We start from the raw sequence: 20,637 nt of genomic DNA, 5'->3' as shown, positions 1-20,637 counted from the left end.
AGTCACAACTGTTTCCACCATGTTTCCACTGATATTAATCCTGTTCAATGACACGTTTCATATCAGTGAATATGTTCTTTAGGACGTCCACTGACATGTTTAAGTGTCCTGCTGGAAATCACTCAAATCATCCATGAAATCCATGAAAAATCCTTTTAGTGTTTCTAACTTCACCCTCTGTCCTCTCTCTCTCTCCATCCTCCTCACTGCTTCTTTCACTGATAATCACACAAACATCGTATTCAGCTACAAAATAACACAATAATATCATCTGATGATCATTATTATAAGAGCAGGATCCATATTTGATATCAGAGTAACACACTGCTTGGTTATGTGCAGTCATCATCAGTGACTGTGGGTCAAACAGAAGCTCTCTGATTGGTTGCTGACCTTGGTCACCTGTCCACTCTCACCTGTTTGTGTTTGCTCTCTCTTTGCTGTCTCCATCCTCTCTCTCCTTTCTCTCCCTCTCTGTCTTTGTACCGTCACTCAGGTCCAATGGAAACAGTGACATTTACAAACCAATCAAAGACAAACTGATCCATGTCAGGTTATAACAATATTCAAAGTGAATACAGGCTGCTGCTGGACACAGACAGGTAACATCATTTTGACTTGTTGTCACCTGGATCTGGACTCATAAACACTGAAGCCCTGAACAGGAATACAAATCATTTTCTGCCAACTAGCGACACACCAGCAGATAATGGCTCAGAAAGCTAAAATGAGCCAATCATTTCTGTGTTTAGTTCCCCTGAAATCAGATCTGATATCAGCAGCTCTGAGTTCATTCATCATTATTGTCCAGTGATGAGATTTCTGCTCCGTTTGGTAACAGTCAGCAGGTTTTTCCTGCGTGTGGACGTGAACAGTCGTACCTGACAGCAGGTAGCAAACAGAGATCATCTTTCCAGCTGGAGCTCTTCACTGAGTTGAACTCATTCAAAATGTTCTGGAGTCAAAACAGGAAACAGTCCAAATGTGTGTCTTAACTCTGACTCTGGATCAGATCTCAGTGACAGACTGTGGACATTATGGAAGCCTAAATGTGACACCATCTTCCTCCTTCATCTGCAGATTAAAGCCAAACAAAGATTCTCATTAAAAGTCTGCAGGTCTGAGAGAGACTCAATCGTTGTGTCATGTCAAACACAGTAAGAGGAGCTGACACACAGATGTGAAGAGCAGATTCATCAGATTATGACCTCACTCTGTTTAGTCTTCATATACATTCAGTCTGTGTTTATAATGCAGATTTTCTGCTTTTATAATAACACATTTTATATTTGCTATCATCACAGAGTGACTGAGTGTCGACTCTCAGAGTCTCACTGTGAAGTTGTGGCCTCAGCTCTGAAGTCCAACCCCTCCCATCTGACAGAGCTGGACATGAGTGGAAATGATGACCTCCAGGATTCAGGTGTGAAGCTTCTGTGTGCTGGACTGGAGAGTCCAAACTGTCGACTGGAGACTCTGAGGTGAGTTCACTGACTGCGGCTGTTGTTGTTTTTCTATATTTCAGGTCTTTGATTGATGTTTGAAACTTTCTTTAGTTCCTAAATGTTCAGGATGTGTCTGAAGACAAAAGTGAAGAAGTTTGAGTGCTTTCAGAAATGTTGTCTTTCCAAACGACTGAACAACAGTTTTTCCTTTTGGCTCCAAACAGAAGTGACAGACTTGAGCAGGGTTCATTTAAAGGCTGACAGAAGTGGAGTGGTGACGGGGAGATGTTTGACAGGACAGTGTCTCAGCCTCCACAGGTTCATGTTGTGCTCCATCACTCAGTGAAGATGAAGTCAGTGCTGATGAGGCTGTAGAGTGTGTGAGGGATGTGAATGAGGATGATGAAGATCTGATGATAGCAGATAAAAACAGGCTGCAGAGACTTTGAGCCATACAGGGCACACACTGTGTGTACAGAACAGCTGAAATTATTATGGAGGCCTCACTGGAATATGGAAACATCACAGTACACCTTCATTGAAGCATTAAAGTCTCTGATATGAGATGAGAAATGAAGCAGCCAGAGCTTTTTCATGAGTGGAAATCCACTGTGACTGTGAGCTGCTGCTACAGCCTCCAGATTAGCCAGCAGCTCATCCTGCTCAACATTTTCTCACCAACTTTAATGGAAGTGTGATGTTTTCAGCTGGAGTGATGGTCAGGGTGGCCTCCCTCACCTCTTCTTCTCCTCTTCCTCTTTCATTTGTAAAGCCACTTCTGCTGCTTTCATTCATTTGGAAGTCCTGTAGCTGAGTTTGGGAGAGACTAACAGCCTCGGCAGCAGAGGGGAGAAAGGCTGTAACACCACCACTTTACTCTGTTCCACCTGTCACATCATTTTATCAGGAAACAAATATGCTCATGTTTTTACTATGTTTGTCTTGAAGATGTAAGAAGATCACATGGTGCTTTTTATTATTGTGTTGGTTTGTTTCCTGTCTCTTGGATGGAACCCAGCTGTGCGTGGACCCTGGGCCTGTGGTCAGAGTGTGTGCTGGATAATCCGGCCCAGGATGAGGCCAAACTGACATGGGATGAAATGTCTGTCACATAATTGAGCTTAGTGTAGTTTCATTTCTGCACAATTTAAAAACAACCAAAACTTTGTTCTGTCTTTTCTATGTTATACTGTAGACTTTCTTTGATACTGTGTCCAAAAGGAGCAGCTTTTACTTTGAAGGGGATCCGTCTCTGTTTCCTCTTCAAGTTGGATGATGGAAGCAAATTAGTGTGTGATGTTCTTTCAGTGTTGCACTTTGTAGACGCTCCCTGAGCACTGGTCTCACAGCCAGCTGCACATAGAGACCAGTGTTGTTAGTCCAGGTCAGAAGATGACTTGTTGGAATGAAAATGAGCTTGTAGTTTGTCTGCTTTAATAATGTGACTGGAAAAAGGTGTTGGACTTCAAATATGTCCATTTCTTTCACACTTCACCTTTAAAAGTGAAGCCTTGTGGTTCCTGGAAGGAAAAACACGACTTTTTCAAGTCTTTGTCCTGTTTTTATGAGAAATGTACGACTTTAATGTGAAACATTCAGAGTTTTTTCTCTTGTTGTGTTTGTTTGAAGCTGCTTCCTGTTGACTTCAGCTGTTTGGAGTTTCCATTTTCTAAACTTCTACATTCTGAACCTTCTTCAGCTCTGAACAGATGATGAAACACTGAATGATTTCAAGCTCACACTTTGTCTAATAAACTTACATCTTTCATTCTTTATAAAGATTGAGGGGCTGTGGTTTGTCAGAAATCAGCTGTGATTATCTGGCAGCAGCACTGAAGTCCAACCCCTCCCATCTGAGAGAGCTGGACCTGAGCTTCAACAACAAGCTGCGGGATTCAGTAGTGAAGCATCTGTGTGGTTTTCTGGAGAGTCCAGGATGTGGACTTGAAACTCTGAGGTCAGTCAGCATGTTTTAGTTGTGCTGAGATGAATATGATGTGAAAGTTGTGCTGACACTAAACTGCAGACATCAGGCTGATATTATACTGATCCACACTGAGGATCTTCATGGTAAAGTCTGTTTTCTTCTTCTCTGGTTTAGTCCATTGACTGCAGCAGAACAATGTTCACATTTCAAACAGTGAGACTCAACGTATGGCCCGCGGCCCACACGCGGCCTGCCCACCTTTCCTGATTCAGAGAGCGGGGACCCTGATTAACTGTGTAGTGTTCTTCCTCACAGTTCTAAGTATCAGACACAACAATGAATAATCCACAGCTGACTGTCTTTAGCAGGTCAAAGGTCACGGCACACAGCAGACAGTGGGAAATATTATAATTCTGATCATTTATCAGCACATATCCATATGTATAAAAACAAAGCTGACACTGTGAGACTTGATCAGAGGTGTGATCATCACAGCAGATGCCTTTGTGTCAAAGTCACTGAGGATCAAACAGAAACACATGAAGCAGATTTTCCTGTTCTGGCTTTTTATAGCAGATAACTTTCAAAATATTCTGCAGTCGATCAAAAACTGAAGCAAACCATGAATCAACATGTGAACATGACCTGATGCTGCTGAGGTGAAGCAAAGTTACAGAGGTTTGATTACAGACACAGCTGAGAGTTTGTAATCTGTCATCATTTTAAAAGGTTTCAATTTCTTCAGTATTGAACAGCAGAAATGAGGCTTTGTTTTCGGAGGCCGACAGCAGTGAACACAACAGCAGACTGGTGCGTAATAAGCAGTGAATAATGCAGAAAACAGATTTTTGAAGGTAAACTGTTCTTGAAGTACACTGAGAGAGAGAGAGCTGTGCAGGAAGTAAACGTCAAAGTCAGAGAGAATTCATGACGATGTTCATCAAACGTAAAGCGTAGTTTGGATCTTCTTTTGCTGCTGGTTCAGTCAGTTTTGGTTGGAGACAGATGAAACCTGCAGCTTCAGGATCTGTGAGCTGTCCACTTTCAGCCCTGACGGCGTGTCCGTGTACGTGCCGTCGAGTGAACGATCCACGCTCTGTGTTTCCATCTTTGTGTGTTTAGCTGCTCTCATTTACTGTTTTATCTGTTTGCTTGTTGTTGAAATACTTTTGGGAGCTTTAACCTGAGATTCTGGCAAAATACATTTATATTAAAAATTGATTCAGGATTGAATGAATCAACATCGCTTTATTCAAATTAAAACCATTTAAATAGGAAAATCCATTTTTTTACACCCGCCTCTAATGCTGGGAAATGTCAGCTGGTCCATGTGCAGCTGGCTGTGAGGCTCAGGGAGCGTCTACAAAGTGCAACACTGAAAGAACATCATCCATAAATATTGAGTAAAAACTGGACTCTCATACAGCGAGACTCAAATGCCTTTAAACATCAGCTTATCCTGCTGATCCAAGTCCAACACTGAGTTTGTAAAAACATGTTTGTCAATCATTTTGTTTGGTTTCTGAGGAAAATGATTCAATAATTTGCTGCTAATACACAACATTTCATCATATTTCCTCATAACCCTCTTTTGTCTGACCATTTGATCACATTTGAATTTGCAATAAAGGATCCACAGAGTTTGGTGACAATAATGACAGTAGATGTTTGTGTGAAAGTGCTGGAAGCAAATTAGTGTGTGATGTTCTTTCAGTGTTGCACTTTGTAGACGCTCCCTGAGCACTGGTCTCACAGCCAGCTGCACATAGAGACCAGTGTTGTTAGTCCAGGTCAGAAAATGACTTGTTGGAATGAAAATGAGCTTGTAGTTTGTCTGCTTTAATAATGTGACTGGAAAAAGGTGTTGGACTTCAAATATGTCCATTTCTTTCACACTTCACCTTTAAAAGTGAAGCCTTGTGGTTCCTGGAAGGAAAAACACGACTTTTTCAAGTCTTTGTCCTGTTTTTATGATAAATGTACGACTTTAATGTGAAACATTCAGAGTTTTTCCTCTTGTTGTGTTTGTTTGAAGCTGCTTCCTGTTGGCTTCAGCTGTTTGGAGTTTCCATTTTCTAAACTTCTACATTCTGAACCTTCTTCAGCTCTGAACAGATGATGAAACACTGAATGATTTCAAGCTCACACTTTGTCTAATAAACTTACATCTTTCATTCTTTATACAGATTGATGAACTGTGGTTTGTCAGAGATCAGCTGTGATTATCTGGCAGCAGCACTGAAGTCCAACCCCTCCCATCTGACAGAGCTGGACCTGAGCTGGAATAACAACCTGCAGGATTCTGGAGTGAAGCATCTTTGTGGTTTCCTGGAGAGTCCAGGATGTAAACTTGAAACTCTGAGGTCAGTCAGCATGTTTTAGTTGTGCTGAGATGAATATGATGTGAAAGTTGTGCTGACACTAAACTGCAGACATCAGGCTGATATTATACTGATCCACACTGAGGATCTTCATGGTAAAGTCTGTTTTCTTCTTCTCTGGTTTAGTCCATTGACTGCAGCAGAACAATGTTCACATTTCAAACCTTCAAAGAAGAAGAAAAATCCTCCACTAGATAATTCACTGTGAAACTCTCCAACTCTTCATTCCACCTTAAAGTCTGTCTGACACTGAAATCGAAAGCAAAATGTGCGTTTGCTTTACAGACAGCAGTCCAACACAAACATACACACATCATCCAAAACACAGTCCAACATCCAAATCTCCTCCACTGCCAGCATGAATGATGGGAAAGAGAAGAAGGAACACTCTGACATTCAGGGTTAGAATGAGTTTCATAAAGAAGACTGTGAAGATCAAAGCTGTATTAGAAAGCTTACATGAATGAATGAGTGGACAGAAGTGGACAGAGATTATCTGAAGCACTTCAAAGGCTTTAAATCAGCACATTTCTCTTTATTCTTTATCAACTCTGTTAGTTTCTCTCAGTTTTCTGTGGAATGAAGCTAACAGCAGGCTAATAAGATGCTGACCAATAGGTTTCTATTAAAGGTTTTAATTTGTATATGAAAAAGTGCTTTGGCTCATCAGGGATCAACTTACACGTAGAATACAGCTGCTGGATGGGATTAGCATGTCATAGCTATCTACCAAACTGCTACCTGGGGAATTTCAGGCCATCTATGGATCATTTTTGCTAACTGTTTATTCAGCTTAGGCTCACAGGGCTGGAGCCTGTGCCCTAGCTGTCATAGGGCAAGAGGCGTGGTCCACCTGCACAGGTGAGCAGTCCATCACAGGGCCAACAGAGAGAGACAGAGTAGCACTCTCTCACATCCACACCTACAGCCAATTTAGAAGCACCAATGAACCTAAGCAGCATTTCATTGGACTGTGGGAGAACATCCAACCTCCACAGAAAGGCCAACAAGCTTCAACCTACAACCTTCTTGCTTTAAGGCACTAGTGCTAACCACTTTTCACCATTTCAGCCCAAATCCTGCATCTTCCTGTTTCTGACTCCAGGCCAGCTCCACTAACACTTTCTCATCAGACACTGCCACCTAGTGGAGGAAGTCTTAGTTCCATTTGAAGCTTCAGATTACAGTTAGTTCCTTTACAAAGAGGTGGAGGTGGTGGGGCCACAGCACCATCATCACTGAGTGCCATAGGACACTTAACCTTTGTTTCCATATCCTGGGAACTTCCTGTTGTTCCAAGGAGGACTGGAAAATGTGTGAAAATCTCCCAGTCACTTCCTCACAGCAGACTTCAATCATTTCCCTCCCACAGCATCAGGACCAGGGCTTTTTCTCTCTTTGGTCCCACTAAGAGATTTCCACACAAACACCTCATCAGTGGGACTCTCAGAGCTACCAGCCCTTTGCTACAATCACAAAGCTCTTCATTGAAATCAATGATATCAAAGCTGGAATCAAATGAGTCCAAGTCTTCTGCTGATTCAGCATCACATTCATCTTTGCTCCTTGTTCTGCATCCCCACCATGGACTTCATTCCTTTCCAAGCCAGCCTTGAGTGTCCTTTATTCAGCTCATCCTCTGCTTTACTTTTACACCTGATTTTAGCTGCTTTATCTCTCTTTCAACAAGTTTTGTGCATCAATCTTTTTCTTCTTTCCCTCATAACAAGACAGCTTCTTCTGCCTGAGAACATGTTGGAGTGATTTACTAATCCAGGGCTGCTTATTGGGGAAAATACTTCCTGTTTTCAAAGTAATCCCCATTTTTCCCAGAAAGAAATGTAAGTAGAAATCGATGATCTAAGTGAGAACATGAGCCTTTAAAAAGTCCCAGTGGGTGCAGTCAAAGCAGTCCCTCAGTCCCAGTATAGAGTCTTTGGTCCAGACTGGAACAACTGTGTGCCCAGTTTGAGCTCTCTTCAGTCCTGTGACCTGACAGACCCAGAGGGGCCATCACATCACATTTAGAAGCTCCCCTAATGGAGCCACAACACATGTCCAATACTTAGTGTGTCTTGTTGGACCAACTGGAAGAAATGATTCAAGGACTTAGTCACAGAACAGAGATTCAAATCTCCAAAATCCAACTGGCTGCATCAGGACATATAGTCTGAAACTCTGCAGTTTCCTGTTTGAAGCTGCTTCCTGTTGGCTTCAGCTGTTTGGAGTTTCCATTTTCTAAACTTCTACATTCTGAACTTTCTTCAGCTCTGAACAGATGATGAAACACTGAATGATTTCAAGCTCACACTTTGTCTAATAAACTTACATCTTTCATTCTTTATACAGATTGAGGAACTGTGGTTTGTCAGAGATCAGCTGTGATTATCTGGCAGCAGCACTGAAGTCCAACCCCTCCCATCTGAGAGAACTGGACCTGGGTAATAAATATGCCTTGTCTTCAACTAACCAAAACAACTACCTGCAGGATTCAGGAGTGAAGCATCTGTGTGGTTTCCTGGAGAGTCCAGGATGTGGACTTGAAACTCTGAGGTCAGTCAGCATGTTTTAGTTGTGCTGAGATGAATATGATGTGAAAGTTGTGCTGACACTAAACTGCAGACATCAGGCTGATATTATACTGATCCACACTGAGGATCTTCATGGTAAAGTCTGTTTTCTTCTTCTCTGGTTTAGTCCATTGACTGTAGCAGAACAATGTTCACATTTCAAACCTTCAAAGAAGAAGAAAAATCCTCCACTGGATAATTCACTGTGAAACTCTCCAACTCTTCATTCCACCTTAAAGTCTGTCTGACACTGAAATCCAAAGCAAAATGTGTGTTTGCTTTACAGACAGCAGTCCAACACAAACATACACACATCATCCAAAACAAAGTCCAACATCCAAATCTCCTCCACTGCCAGCATGAATGATGGGAAAGAGAAGGAGGAACACTCTGACATTCAGGGTTAGAATGAGTTTCATAAAGCAGACTGTGAAGATCAAAGCTGCATTAGAAAGCTTACATGAATGAATGAGTGGGCAGAAGTGGACAGAGATCATCTGAAGCACTTCAAAGGGTTTAAATCAGCACATTTCTCTTTATTCTTTATCAACTCTGTTAGTTTCTCTCAGTTTTCTGTGGAATGAAGCTTACAGCAGGCTAATAAGATGCTGACCAATAGGTTTCTATTAAAGGTTGTAATTTGTATATGAAAAAGTGCTTTGGCTCAGCAGGGATCAGCTTACAGGTAGAATACAGCTGCTGGATCGGATTAGCATGTCATAGCTATCTACCAAACTGCTAACTGGGGAATTTCAGGCCATCTATGGATCATTTTTGCTAACTGTTTATTCAGCTTAGGCTCACAGGGCTGGAGCCTGTGCCCTAGCTGTCATAGGGCAAGAGGCGTGGTCCACCTGCACAGGTGAGCAGTCCATCACAGGGCCAACAGAGAGAGACAGAGAAGCACTCTCTCACATCCACACCTACAGCCAATTTAGAAGCACCAATGAACCCAAGCAGCATTTCATTGGACTGTGGGAGAACATCCAACCTCCACAGAAAGGCCAACAAGCTTCAACCTACAACCTTCTTGCTTTAAGGGACTAGTGCTAAACACTTTTCCCCATTTCAGCCCAAATCCTGCATCTTCCTGTTTCTGACTCCAGGCCAGCTCCACTAACACTTTCTCATCAGACACTGCCACCTAGTGGAGGAAGTCTTAGTTCCATTTGAAGCTTCAGATTACAGTTAGTTCCTTTACAAAGAGGTGGAGGTGGTGGGGCCACAGCACCATCATCACTGAGTGCCATAGGACACTTAACCTCTGTTTCCATATGCTGGGAACTTCCTGTTGTTCCAAGGAGGACTGGAAAATGTGTGAAAATCTCCCAGTCAGTTCCTCACAGCACACTTCAATCATTTCCCTCCCACAGCATCAGGACCAGCGCTTTTTCTCTCTTTGATCCCACTAAGAGATTTCCACACAAACACCTCATCAGTGGGACTCTCAGAGCTACCAGCCCTTTGCTACAATCACAAAGCTCTTCATTGAAATCAATAATATCAAAGCTGGAATCAAATGAGTCCAAGTCTTCTGCTGATTCAGCATCACATTCATCTTTGCTCCTTGTTCTGCATCCCCACCATGGACTTCATTCCTTTCCAAGCCAGCCTTGAGTGTCCTTTATTCAGCTCATCCTCTGCTTTACTTTTACACCTGATTTTAGCTGCTTTATCTCTCTTTCAACAAGTTTCTGTGCCTCAATCTTTTTCTTCTCTCCCTCATAACAAGACAGCTTCTTCTGCCTGAGAACATGTTGGAGTGATTTACTAATCCAGGGCTGCTTATTGGGGAAAATACTTCCTGTTTTCAAAGTAATCCCCATTTTTCCCAGAAAGAAATGTCAGTAGAAATCGATGATCTAAGTGAGAACATGAGCCTTTAAAAAGTCCCAGTGGGTGCAGTCAAAGCAGTCCCTCAGTCCCAGTATAGAGTCTTTGGTCCAGACTGGAACAACTGTGTGCCCAGTTTGAGCTCTCTTCAGTCCTGTGACCTGACAGACCCAGAGGGGCCATCACATCACATTTAGAAGCTCCCCTAATGGAGTCACAACACATGTCCAATACTTAGTCTGTCTTGTTGGACCAACTGGAAGAAATGATTCAAGGACTTAGTCACAGAACAGAGATTCAAATCTCCAAAATCCAACTGGCTGCATCAGGACATATAGTCTGAAACTCTGCACAGTTTCCTGTTTGAAGCTGCTTCCTGTTGGCTTCAGCTGTTTGGAGTTTCCATTTTCTAAACTTCTACATTCTGAACCTTCTTCAGCTCTGAACAGATGATGAAACACTGAATGATTTCAAGCTCACACTTTGTCTAATAAATTTACATCTTTCATTCTTTACACAGATTGATCGACTGTGATTTGTCAAAGATCAGCTGTGATTATCTGGCAGCAGCACTGAAGTCCAACCCCTCCCATCTGAGAGAGCTGTACCTGAGAGGAAACTACAACCTGCTGGATTCAGGAGTGAAGCAGCTGTCTGATCTTCAGCAGAGTCCAGACTACAGACTGGAGACTCTGGAGTAAGTAGAGTGATGGAGTGAGTGGGTGGTGCTGTCAGCAGTATTGTACTAAACACAGTCAGTATGAAACAAAGATCCAGTGTTTCCTGTAAAGCTGCAGCTTCTCAGTGAAGCTGTGAGAGGAGAATGGTGACAGGCTTCAGGATTGGACACAAACACTTCCTGTTTCTGACCTTTATGGTCACTATGGTAACGGCTGACACGCTCTGATCAAACACTGTCAACAGCCAATCAGCTCTCTGAGCAAAGCAGCACGCAGACCAATGACTGCATTCATTCCCAAGTTTAAAGCAGTGAAGAACACAGTCTGTAGGTGAGGAAGAATTTAGTGAGAGCAGATGTTTGGATGGAATTCCTCCAGTTAACAGCTGGAACCGTCCATCTGGATTGTTGGGCTTGTTGTTGGGGTTCCTACAGAGCTCAGAGTGGACACACCAAGGTTCTTCTAATGAATGAAAGTCCAAACTCAAACTAGGAGGGAAAAACATTTTCATCAACTTCAATAAAAATCCAAAGACTAGAAAAAGTGAAGCAACAATGAGTCCTAGTACAGTCCCAGCACTGAAGTCCCTGCTGCTCTTTATACTGGATGTGCTGCATCACTGACTGACAGCTGATGAAGAGTCTCTGGAAACACTCGTTTATCTCCTCTGCTCTTCCTTCTTCTCTCTGCAGGTGGAAGGACTGATGGTAAACACGATGGTGTGTGTGCTGAGAGAGGAGGAGCTGTGTCCTGATGATCCAGAGAGGTTGAAGCAGCAGCAGCTTGTGTGTAGAGACGCTCTGACTGGGCCATGTTACTGGGAGGTGGAGAGGAGAGCTTCATCCAGCAGTGACTGACAGAGGAATGAGGAGAAGTGCAGATGACTGTCCAGCATCATCCCTGTGTGTCCCTCTGGATCTGACAGAGGATCATCAGTGTATCTGGACTGCTCTGCTGCTGCTCTGTCCTTCTACAGTCTCTGCACAGTCTCTGTCTGACTCTGGCTTCAGACCCTCCTGGATCAAACTCACCTGGAAAGACTTTCAAATTCAAATTCAAATTTTATTTGTCACACACACAACCATACCTAGTATGACATGAGGTGAAATACTTGTAGCTGTGCAATGCCTGACCATTAAATGACAGTGGTTTTACAGTATTTACAATTTACATGTTATTACAAAATGTACAGATTTAACTTAGAAATTTACAGTAAAAATGTGCAAATAGCAGAAAGAGATTGTAAGGAAGTGTACATGAAGAAAAACCAGAGTGTGTGTGGTGATGTGATGTGTGTGAGAGTCCAGTCTTATAGTGATGTGATGTGTGTGGGAGAGGTCAGTCCTACACCTGGTTCACGCGGCAATGTATTGCGCCATTTTCGGGGTCCACAAATCAAAACAAACGCACCGTGTTGGAACGACGACAACAAGAAACATGCTTAAAAGTAGTTAACTACTTAAAGTAGATGCAAACTAACACATTGATAATTGGGCAAATTATTACTTAACGCCAATTTGAGTCCTCCCTGTCTCATTTAATTTATTGTCTTTACATCAACCTTGTCCTTGTATGTTCCAGGTACTGCACTCCCAAAGATTGAATGAACCTAAATTACGGCCATGAGTAATTGTAAGCACCACGGGGAAAGTCGAAGCCGCACACTGAACATGCTGAACATGCTACCTATATAAATCCAAGCAGGAAGCGTGTTTTAATAGTGTGATTGGGCCATCTGAACATCCTACCTATATAAATCCAAGCAGGAAGCATGTTTTAATATTGTGATTGGGCCATCTGAACATCCTACCTATATAAATCCCAGCAGGAAGCGTGTTTTAATAGTGTGATTGGGCCATCTGAACATCCTACCTATATAAATCCAAGCAGGAGGCATGTTTTAATAGTGTGATTGGGCCACCTGAACACCCTACCTATTTAAATCCAAGCAGGAAGCATGTTTTAATAGTGTGATTGGGCCACCTGAACATCCTACCTATTTAAATCCAAGCAGGAAGCATGTTTTAATAGTGTGATTGGGCCACCTGAACATCCTACCTATTTAAATCCAAGCAGGAAGCATGTTTTAATAGTGTGATTGGGCCACCTGAACATCCTACCTATTTAAATCCAAGCAGGAAGCATGTTTTAATAGTGTGATTGGGTCATCTGAACATGCTACCTATATAAATCCAAGCAGGAAGCGTGTTTTAATAGTGTGATTGGGCCATCTGAACATGCTACCTATATAAATCCAAGCAGGAAGCATGTTTTAATAGTGTGATTGGGCCATCTGAACATCCTACCTATATAAATCCAAGCAGGAAGCATGTTTTAATAGTGTGATTGGGCCATCTGAACATCCTACCTATATAAATCCAAGCAGGAAGCATGTTTTAATAGTGTGATTGAGCCATCTGAACACGCTACCTATATAAATCCAAGCAGGAAGCATGTTTTAATAGTGTGATTGGGCCATCTGAACATCCTACCTATATAAATCCAAGCACGAAGCATGTTTTAATAGTGTGATTGGGCCATCTGAACACGCTACCTATCCGACGGAGCCATTAACCACGTAAGGTAGCATATTCTGATAAGGTAGCACGGATTGATAGACAAGACTATAAATTTACGCTACAGTAGGATGTTTTGACAGAACACTGTTTCTCGTCCCCAACATTTTTCTTTTGTTAAGCTTACTGTTATCAAGGCATGGTAAATGAACAGTAAACCTTGCCTGATGACTAATCTTCCCGTTTCCCTCTCATTCATTTATTTGGGTTGTCATGGTAGAAGTATTAAACAATGTCTTTTATTAGAACATAAGCATTTAAATGCAGTAATTGTATTTGAATTAGTTAAATATGAGTGGGCAACTCTGACCATGACAAGACTGCATTTGCTCTAAAAATTAATAAAAATTTTGACATATTGTTGTCATTATTTTTACTCTTCAATTATATGTGTTTTTTTTTTAAGATGGTATCAGAAGTTGCTCCTCCACCATGAAAAAAACCATCTGCATGTATTCTTTCACTACATCCACGATTCTCCTCTGTGGTCTTCCTCATTCATCCTGTTTGGAGCTTAATGTTCAACATCCTTTATCCATTAAAATTACAGAAGGAGAAGAAAGTAATCATCAGAGCAGGAATCATGATAAATGATAAATAGATTACCAGTACATACAAACATAACACTTGCATAATTTCTCTGATAACGCTGCATTGGATGGGTTTATTAACGGTGGGCTGAAATTGTACCACAGTCTGCTGGTGAGGAACTTTTTTGAGTGTTGAATAAAATGTCCTCCACAATCTGTGTATGAATTGTCATTAAAACCATAGAGATTCTTACTTATAAAGGAAAGAAAAGTGGGACAATGCCCATCAACATATAGTGTATATTTTCTGAAACATTACAAAGATACAGGTAATTCTGGGTTCACCTGAATTACAGATTAGACTGGTGGACAAACAGAGATGTTGTGTACAACTGGTGAAAGCATCAGTGACAACAAATTAATCAGCAAGGCTGGAAGCAGAATTAGGAGGCGTCAGAGTCAGCGAGGGTCAGAGATCAATGAACAAATTGCCCACCTTCATGGATAATGCATCACCCTCAAAAGGATTAAAAATTTGGGCCATGAAGAACAGTTCAGGAAACCTTTTTTTTTTTTTCATCTGTGAAACTGTATAAATGAAATGTAAATTATGTTAGAGGCAAACACATTTGTAAGCCATAAGAAACAAACATGCTTTGCATTATACCTTCAAACATCTGTATAGATTTGATACATTATTTATTAACTGAATTTGCTAACATGTCTTACATAGTGAGAGTATTTCTTTTACTGATGATATTTCAATGATATGTATTTTTTATGACTAAATAATGCTCTATCGAACCTACCTGGCAATAACAGCAGGTGTGGCAATTTTGTAATTTGTTGTTTACATTTGATATTATTTTAGGCAGTATATTTTCTTAGCCTTTGTCATACTCATGCTTAACCCTCTCTGGCTCAAATTAAGTTTTTGTTGCTAATGCACAAAAGAATGCCTGCAGTGGTACTTCTGAGTAAAAAAAACTCATAAAATATGTATGTGGGGTGATCAGGTTGTTAGCTTTTAACTGTTGCAAATATGCAACGCCTGCTTTGAGAGGGTTAACACAGCGATCTCAGAAACCGTACAGTAATTTTGGGTGTGGATCACATTGTGAAGAGTGGGGGTCACCCAGAGTCAGAATCTAGTGAAATATCAGTGTCACCTCTTACAATTTTCCTGTAATCTGAGCTCAAAGATGAGAAAATATAGAGTACAGTACAGTAGATTGGGTAAAGTTTACTGTTGATTTTCTGGAAAACCGTACAGTAATTTTGGGTGTGGATCACAGGGTGAAAAGTGGAGATGAACCAAAACTGGGAGTGGATTGTGAAGTACAATAGTGTCAGGACCAGTGTTGGTCAAGTTACTTGAAAAAAGTAATCAGTAACTAATTGCTGATTACTTCCCCCCAAAAGTAATCCTGTTACTTTACTGATTACTTATTTTCAAAAGTAATTAATTACTTAGTTACTTAGTTACGTTTTAAAAACACGATTTACAACCTGAATAGGTGATAAAGCGATAGATCTTTCAGCCCAATTCTACTTTTTCTGCATAATCCATCATACAAAATGTAATCAAATGGAAAAGTCTCTTTTTAAAACTTGTTTTATTAGTTTTAATCTTTTAGCTTCATGCATCAAGCAAAAATTTAATTATATGCAACATTCTCTGACTGGAAGAAATTTTTTTAATATTTAAACCTATTTTCTGCACATTCCAGCACATAATTTTTTTGTGTGTTTACACTCAGTCTTTCAAATAGATGCAAGTAAAACACAGCAGAAAATAAATAAAATCAAAGACTAGCGGTCCTGTTGCTCTATTTTCACCTGTAAAGCAGGAGTGGGGTAGGCGGAGGTTTACCCTGGTGCAGGTGTGCCACAGTGGTCAGTGGAAGAATCCGCGAGTTTCTCTGTGAGTTTCCCATTACGTCGTAGCTACTCGGTGCTTGCTCGGAAGTTTAGGGTTTTTTTCGCTGTAAAAAGAAGTTTTCTTCCCACGCACAATGGACACTAATGTTTTTGTCACTTTTTATGGAATCAAACTCAAAGTAAGGTCAGTACTTCCACGCTTTAAACGCTGCACGCTCATACTCTCTCTGCAATCGATATATTATCCATTGTTTATCTGCACACAGCTGTTGTCACGAACGTCGCACTCGCTTACGTCACTGTCATGACACATTCTCACAAAAAAATCACGGTTTTAGTAACGCAGTAACACAGTGTTCCTACGGGAAAGTAACGGTAATCTAATTACCGTTTTTGCAATAGTAATCCCTTACTTTACTCATTACTAGAAAAAAGTAATCGGGTTACAAGTAACGCGTTACTGCCCATCTCTGGTCAGGACACAAAAGACTGCATTTCTAAGCCAGTCGGCACCCGTACCGTAATATGCATAAGAATAGTGCAACAACATTTTAGGTGCGGCCAGCGGTGCGGCTAGCTTGACTGTGTCGTCATAAGTGAGGGCTCACTTGTCCGCGGTCAAATATGGTGCTGGAGAAACAAACTACAGAGAACTTCGTAAAGAGAGTATTGAGTGCTTTGGCGACGTAAATGGACTGGTTCTTATATAGTACTCAAAGCACTTTAAAGAACTTGCCTCATTCAGGTGTACGCAAGCACTTTTCTCTGTAAGCACTTTCTGTGTAATGTTCACACACATTCGGAGAGCAACTCTGCGTTGGTATCTTGCCCAGGGATATTTGGCATGCAGACGGGGATTGAAGCACCTTCCTCTACTACCTGAGCAAAGCCACCCCATGTTCGTCTGTGCACAGATTTCTTTCAATACAGTATTATCACAACTGTGCAAAAATACAGGCATGAAAGCTTAAAGTGCGTGATCACAATAAAGGTGACGTTCAGAGACTGACTGAGTGATCTGAGAACTCATCAGCGCTCATCACTGCCTTCACTTACTTGCTGCTATGGGTGCAGGAATAACACAGTTATGCAGTTACTTTCTCAGTCTGCTAGAGCCTCCACTTGAACGCAAGAACCTTCATTTATCTTCTCAAACGGAATTCAAAATGTTTTTTACAAATTGAAGGATTAAGATATAAATTGTAGAAGCATCGATCCACACATTCAAAGAAGAACAACCCAACAAACGCTTCATAAAACTCCAAGAGATATGAAAATCTTTATTTCTGTCTATTCTGTGTCGTTAATAACATCACATCTTCACATAGTAGCAAAAACATATTAAAAAACATTAATCTCAACATGCATACTGTACTTCAAGTTTCTCTCATGGAAAGGCCAGTGTTACTTTTATAGTATCCTTTCCATAAATATCATAAATATCTTTACCCATGTAGTGGAATTATTTTATTTTTTCATTTTAGTTAAACGAGCACAAGTATAATGTGACCACATTCACTTTTTATCACACAAGCTACACCACCACGGTGGTTAGCATACAGTAACACTGCCTTGTTCTCAAAGCTTCTTGCTAACTGTACTTTTTTCTGAGATGTTCTCTTTAAGTAAGGATACTGAAAGTGTAAGCAGTGTATACGGTCACATCACGTGCTTAAGGTTGTGTTAGCACTGATAATTCCTTCACAGTTCTTTAAAGATGCTGAAGTCATCATATCAGCTGTAAATGCAGTGCTGCTGCTGTCCTTACACTATACTTTCAAGCATCACACTTTCTTACTGACCAGTTTATTTCCACTTTTCATGCTCTAGTATGGTGTGACTGAATGAAGTCAGCAAACCAAATTCTGTCCATCTGAGGATGAGAAAAAACTTGCATGAAATGGGAAGAATGAGATGAAGATGGCTCCTATGCTTTACACGTGGCACTGTTTCTGCCAATGTAAGTACGCTAATGCTTGAAAGAGCCATTAAAAGTGTGACACTTCACTCTTCAGCTGGAGCGTCCATCAAGTTTTACATTCCAGGTTTCCTCGTTGGGATTACGACTCAGACGATGATGTGAAAAAATAGTTATTACATTAAACCCATAAAATCAACACTGGCAAAAAAGCCGTGCACTTCACAGAACAGCTTTCTATGGCCGAGCAGCTCCTGCAGGTGTAAGGTGTAAGGTCACAGCACTCTGGTCCAAAGAGTTTATGTGCAGCATGCAGACAGAAAATGGCTTTACAGAATATGACTGAATGTTGAGGCACCAAAACACACTCAGTCTGATCAAGAAGAAAACCTGACTGAGCGCTTCATAACATCAGTATGATGATGTCCCAGAGGCCATGTTCAGGTTATTCTCCCATCCACACTGAGCGGGCGGATCAGTGGAGTCTGCATTAGCTTTAACAGAAATGTCTGATTTAAGCAGGTAAGCTGAATAAACAAGAAAAGCTAGAAAGCTTTATCAACTATAACCCCAACGAGGACCTTGACAGGTGTCTTGTGTACAGGTGAAGGCTGGACAGTCAGCAGGATGCCTTCCTAACATTTGTCATTCCCAGCATTGAACCGTTTCCTGGCACAGCCTCAGTGAAACAGAGCATCGTTTCCACCCCACAGTTACAGACAGGCTGTGCTTTTCTTTGGTAACACCGTCGAAAGAGAAGCCCCGTGTCCTCTCTCAGTAGCTGCTTTCGTGTCCTGTCAGGATGTACAGGCTGCTCAGTGCTGACGGGTCATCAGTCGGTGTGCTCTGAAGGATGATGTCTCTGCACATTGTCAGCAAATGAGAAGGAGATGAGTTGTAAAGGAGAACCAGAGAAAGGCAGTACTAACCTAAAGCCAGTGCCTCCACCTGCTTCTACTCCTCCCACCTCTAGTACTAACACTACTCTACTGATACTACAACCACTGCAGTTTGACTTTAATGCTACGCACTGGTACTGGTACACTTACTGGAGTTTTACTCCTGTTCCTGCTCATCACCACGCCTACTACTTTTTTAAACTCTATGATAAGTGTGAACATTTACACAACAGCATACAAACAAGTTTAAAGTAGAAAAAGGAGTAATAGACACACCTATGGTACCGATTTAAAATCCTACATGTCTTTGTTCTCAGGTTATCACGTTCACAAACTTTGGTGTCCACGCTATTTGCCTGCCAGGCTGACAATGATTTAGATCACAGAAATCCAACAACATTTTTAAGCTGTTATTCCTGGTTTGACAGTGGAAACTCCGGGTAACTTCCATTATCTTTGCTCCTGTATAAGACTTTCCTGAATGCTGAAGTTTGGTCAGAATTCTGAGATTAAAGTCAGAATTCTGACTTTTTTCTCAGAATTCAGGAAAAGAAGAAAAAAAAGAGACGTGCCCACTTCTTTTTTTCCCAGTGGCCCTAATCCTCTTCCGTAGATTCCAGTAATGACTTATAAAATTGTGAAATATTTCTAATGAACTCACCACGATTCTTATTTCAAACTTCATTAAGAGTTACTGGATCAACAGGGGTGTCCTGGATTTGTTAGTAATATAATATAGTAATATATTATTATTAGTTTTAATTATTTAGCCAAAAATCAATTCCAGACAGCTCTGAAAGAAATCAAAAAGAAAAGGACATTTTCTGAAGGCTGAGTTTTAATGCCAGATATCTATACAATCCAAATGTAAACACACACTTGTAGTTACTGAAATTATTCATTTTCACAGGTTGTGTGTCAATTGTTTGAGAAAACCTGGTGTTAATGTCCCCTCCCCCCACAAAAATGATCAAAAGGAAGTGCTGAGGTTATTATCAGGATGTCCTAAAAGCTCTCAGTTAATCCAAAATCCTGCAGCGAGAGTCCTGACAGGGACTAGAAACAGAACATTTATTGGCTCCAGAATAAAAGATTCAAAATCCTCACACACAAGGTTTTTGAATAATCAGCCCCCGTCTTATCTTAATGACCTTATAGTACCATATCACCCCATTAGAGCACTTTGCTCTGAGTATTTAAAAGTAAAATGGGAGCCAGACCCTTCGGTTTCCAGGCCCCTCTTGATAAATGGTAAATGGACCGGTTCTTATATAGTGCTTTTCTACTCTGAGCACTCAAAGCTTGCCTCATTCACCCGTTCACACCCATTCATACTCTGACGGATGCACCAGCAACTTTCATGCAAGATATCTGGCATGCAGACGGGGAGTAGGTGACCGGCTCCCCCACCTGAGCTACAGCCACCACTTCTGTGGAACCAGCTTCCAGTTTGGGTTTGGGAGACAGACACCCTCTCTACTTTTAACATTAGGCTTCAAACTTTCCTTTCTTCCCTGAATCCTCCCTTAGTTAGCCTAAGTCTAGGCTGCTGGCGGGTTCCCGTGATGCACCAAGTGTTTCTTCTTCAGTCGCCCTTTTCACTCACTATCTGTTTGTACACCTATCTGCATTCAATCATTAGTTGAGAATATTCTCTGGCTCTCTTCCCCAGATTGTCTTTGTCCCGTCTTCCTCCTCTCACCCCCCAACCAATCGCAGCTGATGCCCACCCCTCCCCGAGCCTGGTTCAGGTTTTCACCTGCTAAAAGGGAGTTTTTCACCTTTGTGCACCATAATTGCAGGGCCTTTACCTTACAATATGCATTGTCTTGAAGTGACTATTGTTGTGATTTGGTACTAGCATAAAGAAAATTAGCACTAAGGAAAGTAGTTTTCTGTACAAAGTGTCAGGTAGATGGTAGTTGGTAACTTTAATGGCTGTTTTTTTTGTTGGGGGGGGGGACATAGGCTGCATTCTTGGTTCTGAGTAACCAACA

At 41.3% G+C, this 20,637-nt stretch overlaps 2 protein-coding genes across 2 annotated transcripts in view; both read left to right on the top strand.

Moving 5' to 3' along the window:
* The window catches only part of LOC148105837 (NACHT, LRR and PYD domains-containing protein 12-like), a 219,542-nt gene that overhangs the window by 103,299 nt on the left and 95,606 nt on the right, over positions 1 to 20,637 (top strand). Inside the window, exon 7 of the mRNA XM_087838935.1 lies at positions 3,226 to 3,402. Coding sequence (XP_087695061.1) covers positions 3,226 to 3,402 — 177 coding nt within the window. The remainder of the gene's footprint in view (positions 1 to 3,225; positions 3,403 to 20,637) is intronic.
* LOC148105838 (ribonuclease inhibitor-like) lies at positions 5,529 to 11,719 on the top strand. The gene is made up of 4 exons (XM_087839026.1): positions 5,529 to 5,735; positions 8,103 to 8,306; positions 10,677 to 10,853; positions 11,529 to 11,719. Exons 1-4 carry the CDS (start codon positions 5,563 to 5,565, stop codon positions 11,539 to 11,541), a joined length of 567 nt encoding a protein of 188 aa, XP_087695152.1. The 5' UTR covers positions 5,529 to 5,562; the 3' UTR covers positions 11,542 to 11,719.

This window comes from Neolamprologus brichardi, chromosome 3, assembly GCF_056152115.1.
Source record: "Neolamprologus brichardi isolate AB-2024 chromosome 3, ASM5615211v1, whole genome shotgun sequence".
Lineage (NCBI taxonomy): Eukaryota > Metazoa > Chordata > Actinopteri > Cichliformes > Cichlidae > Neolamprologus > Neolamprologus brichardi.
This window is presented reverse-complemented; position numbering and strand designations above follow the sequence as displayed.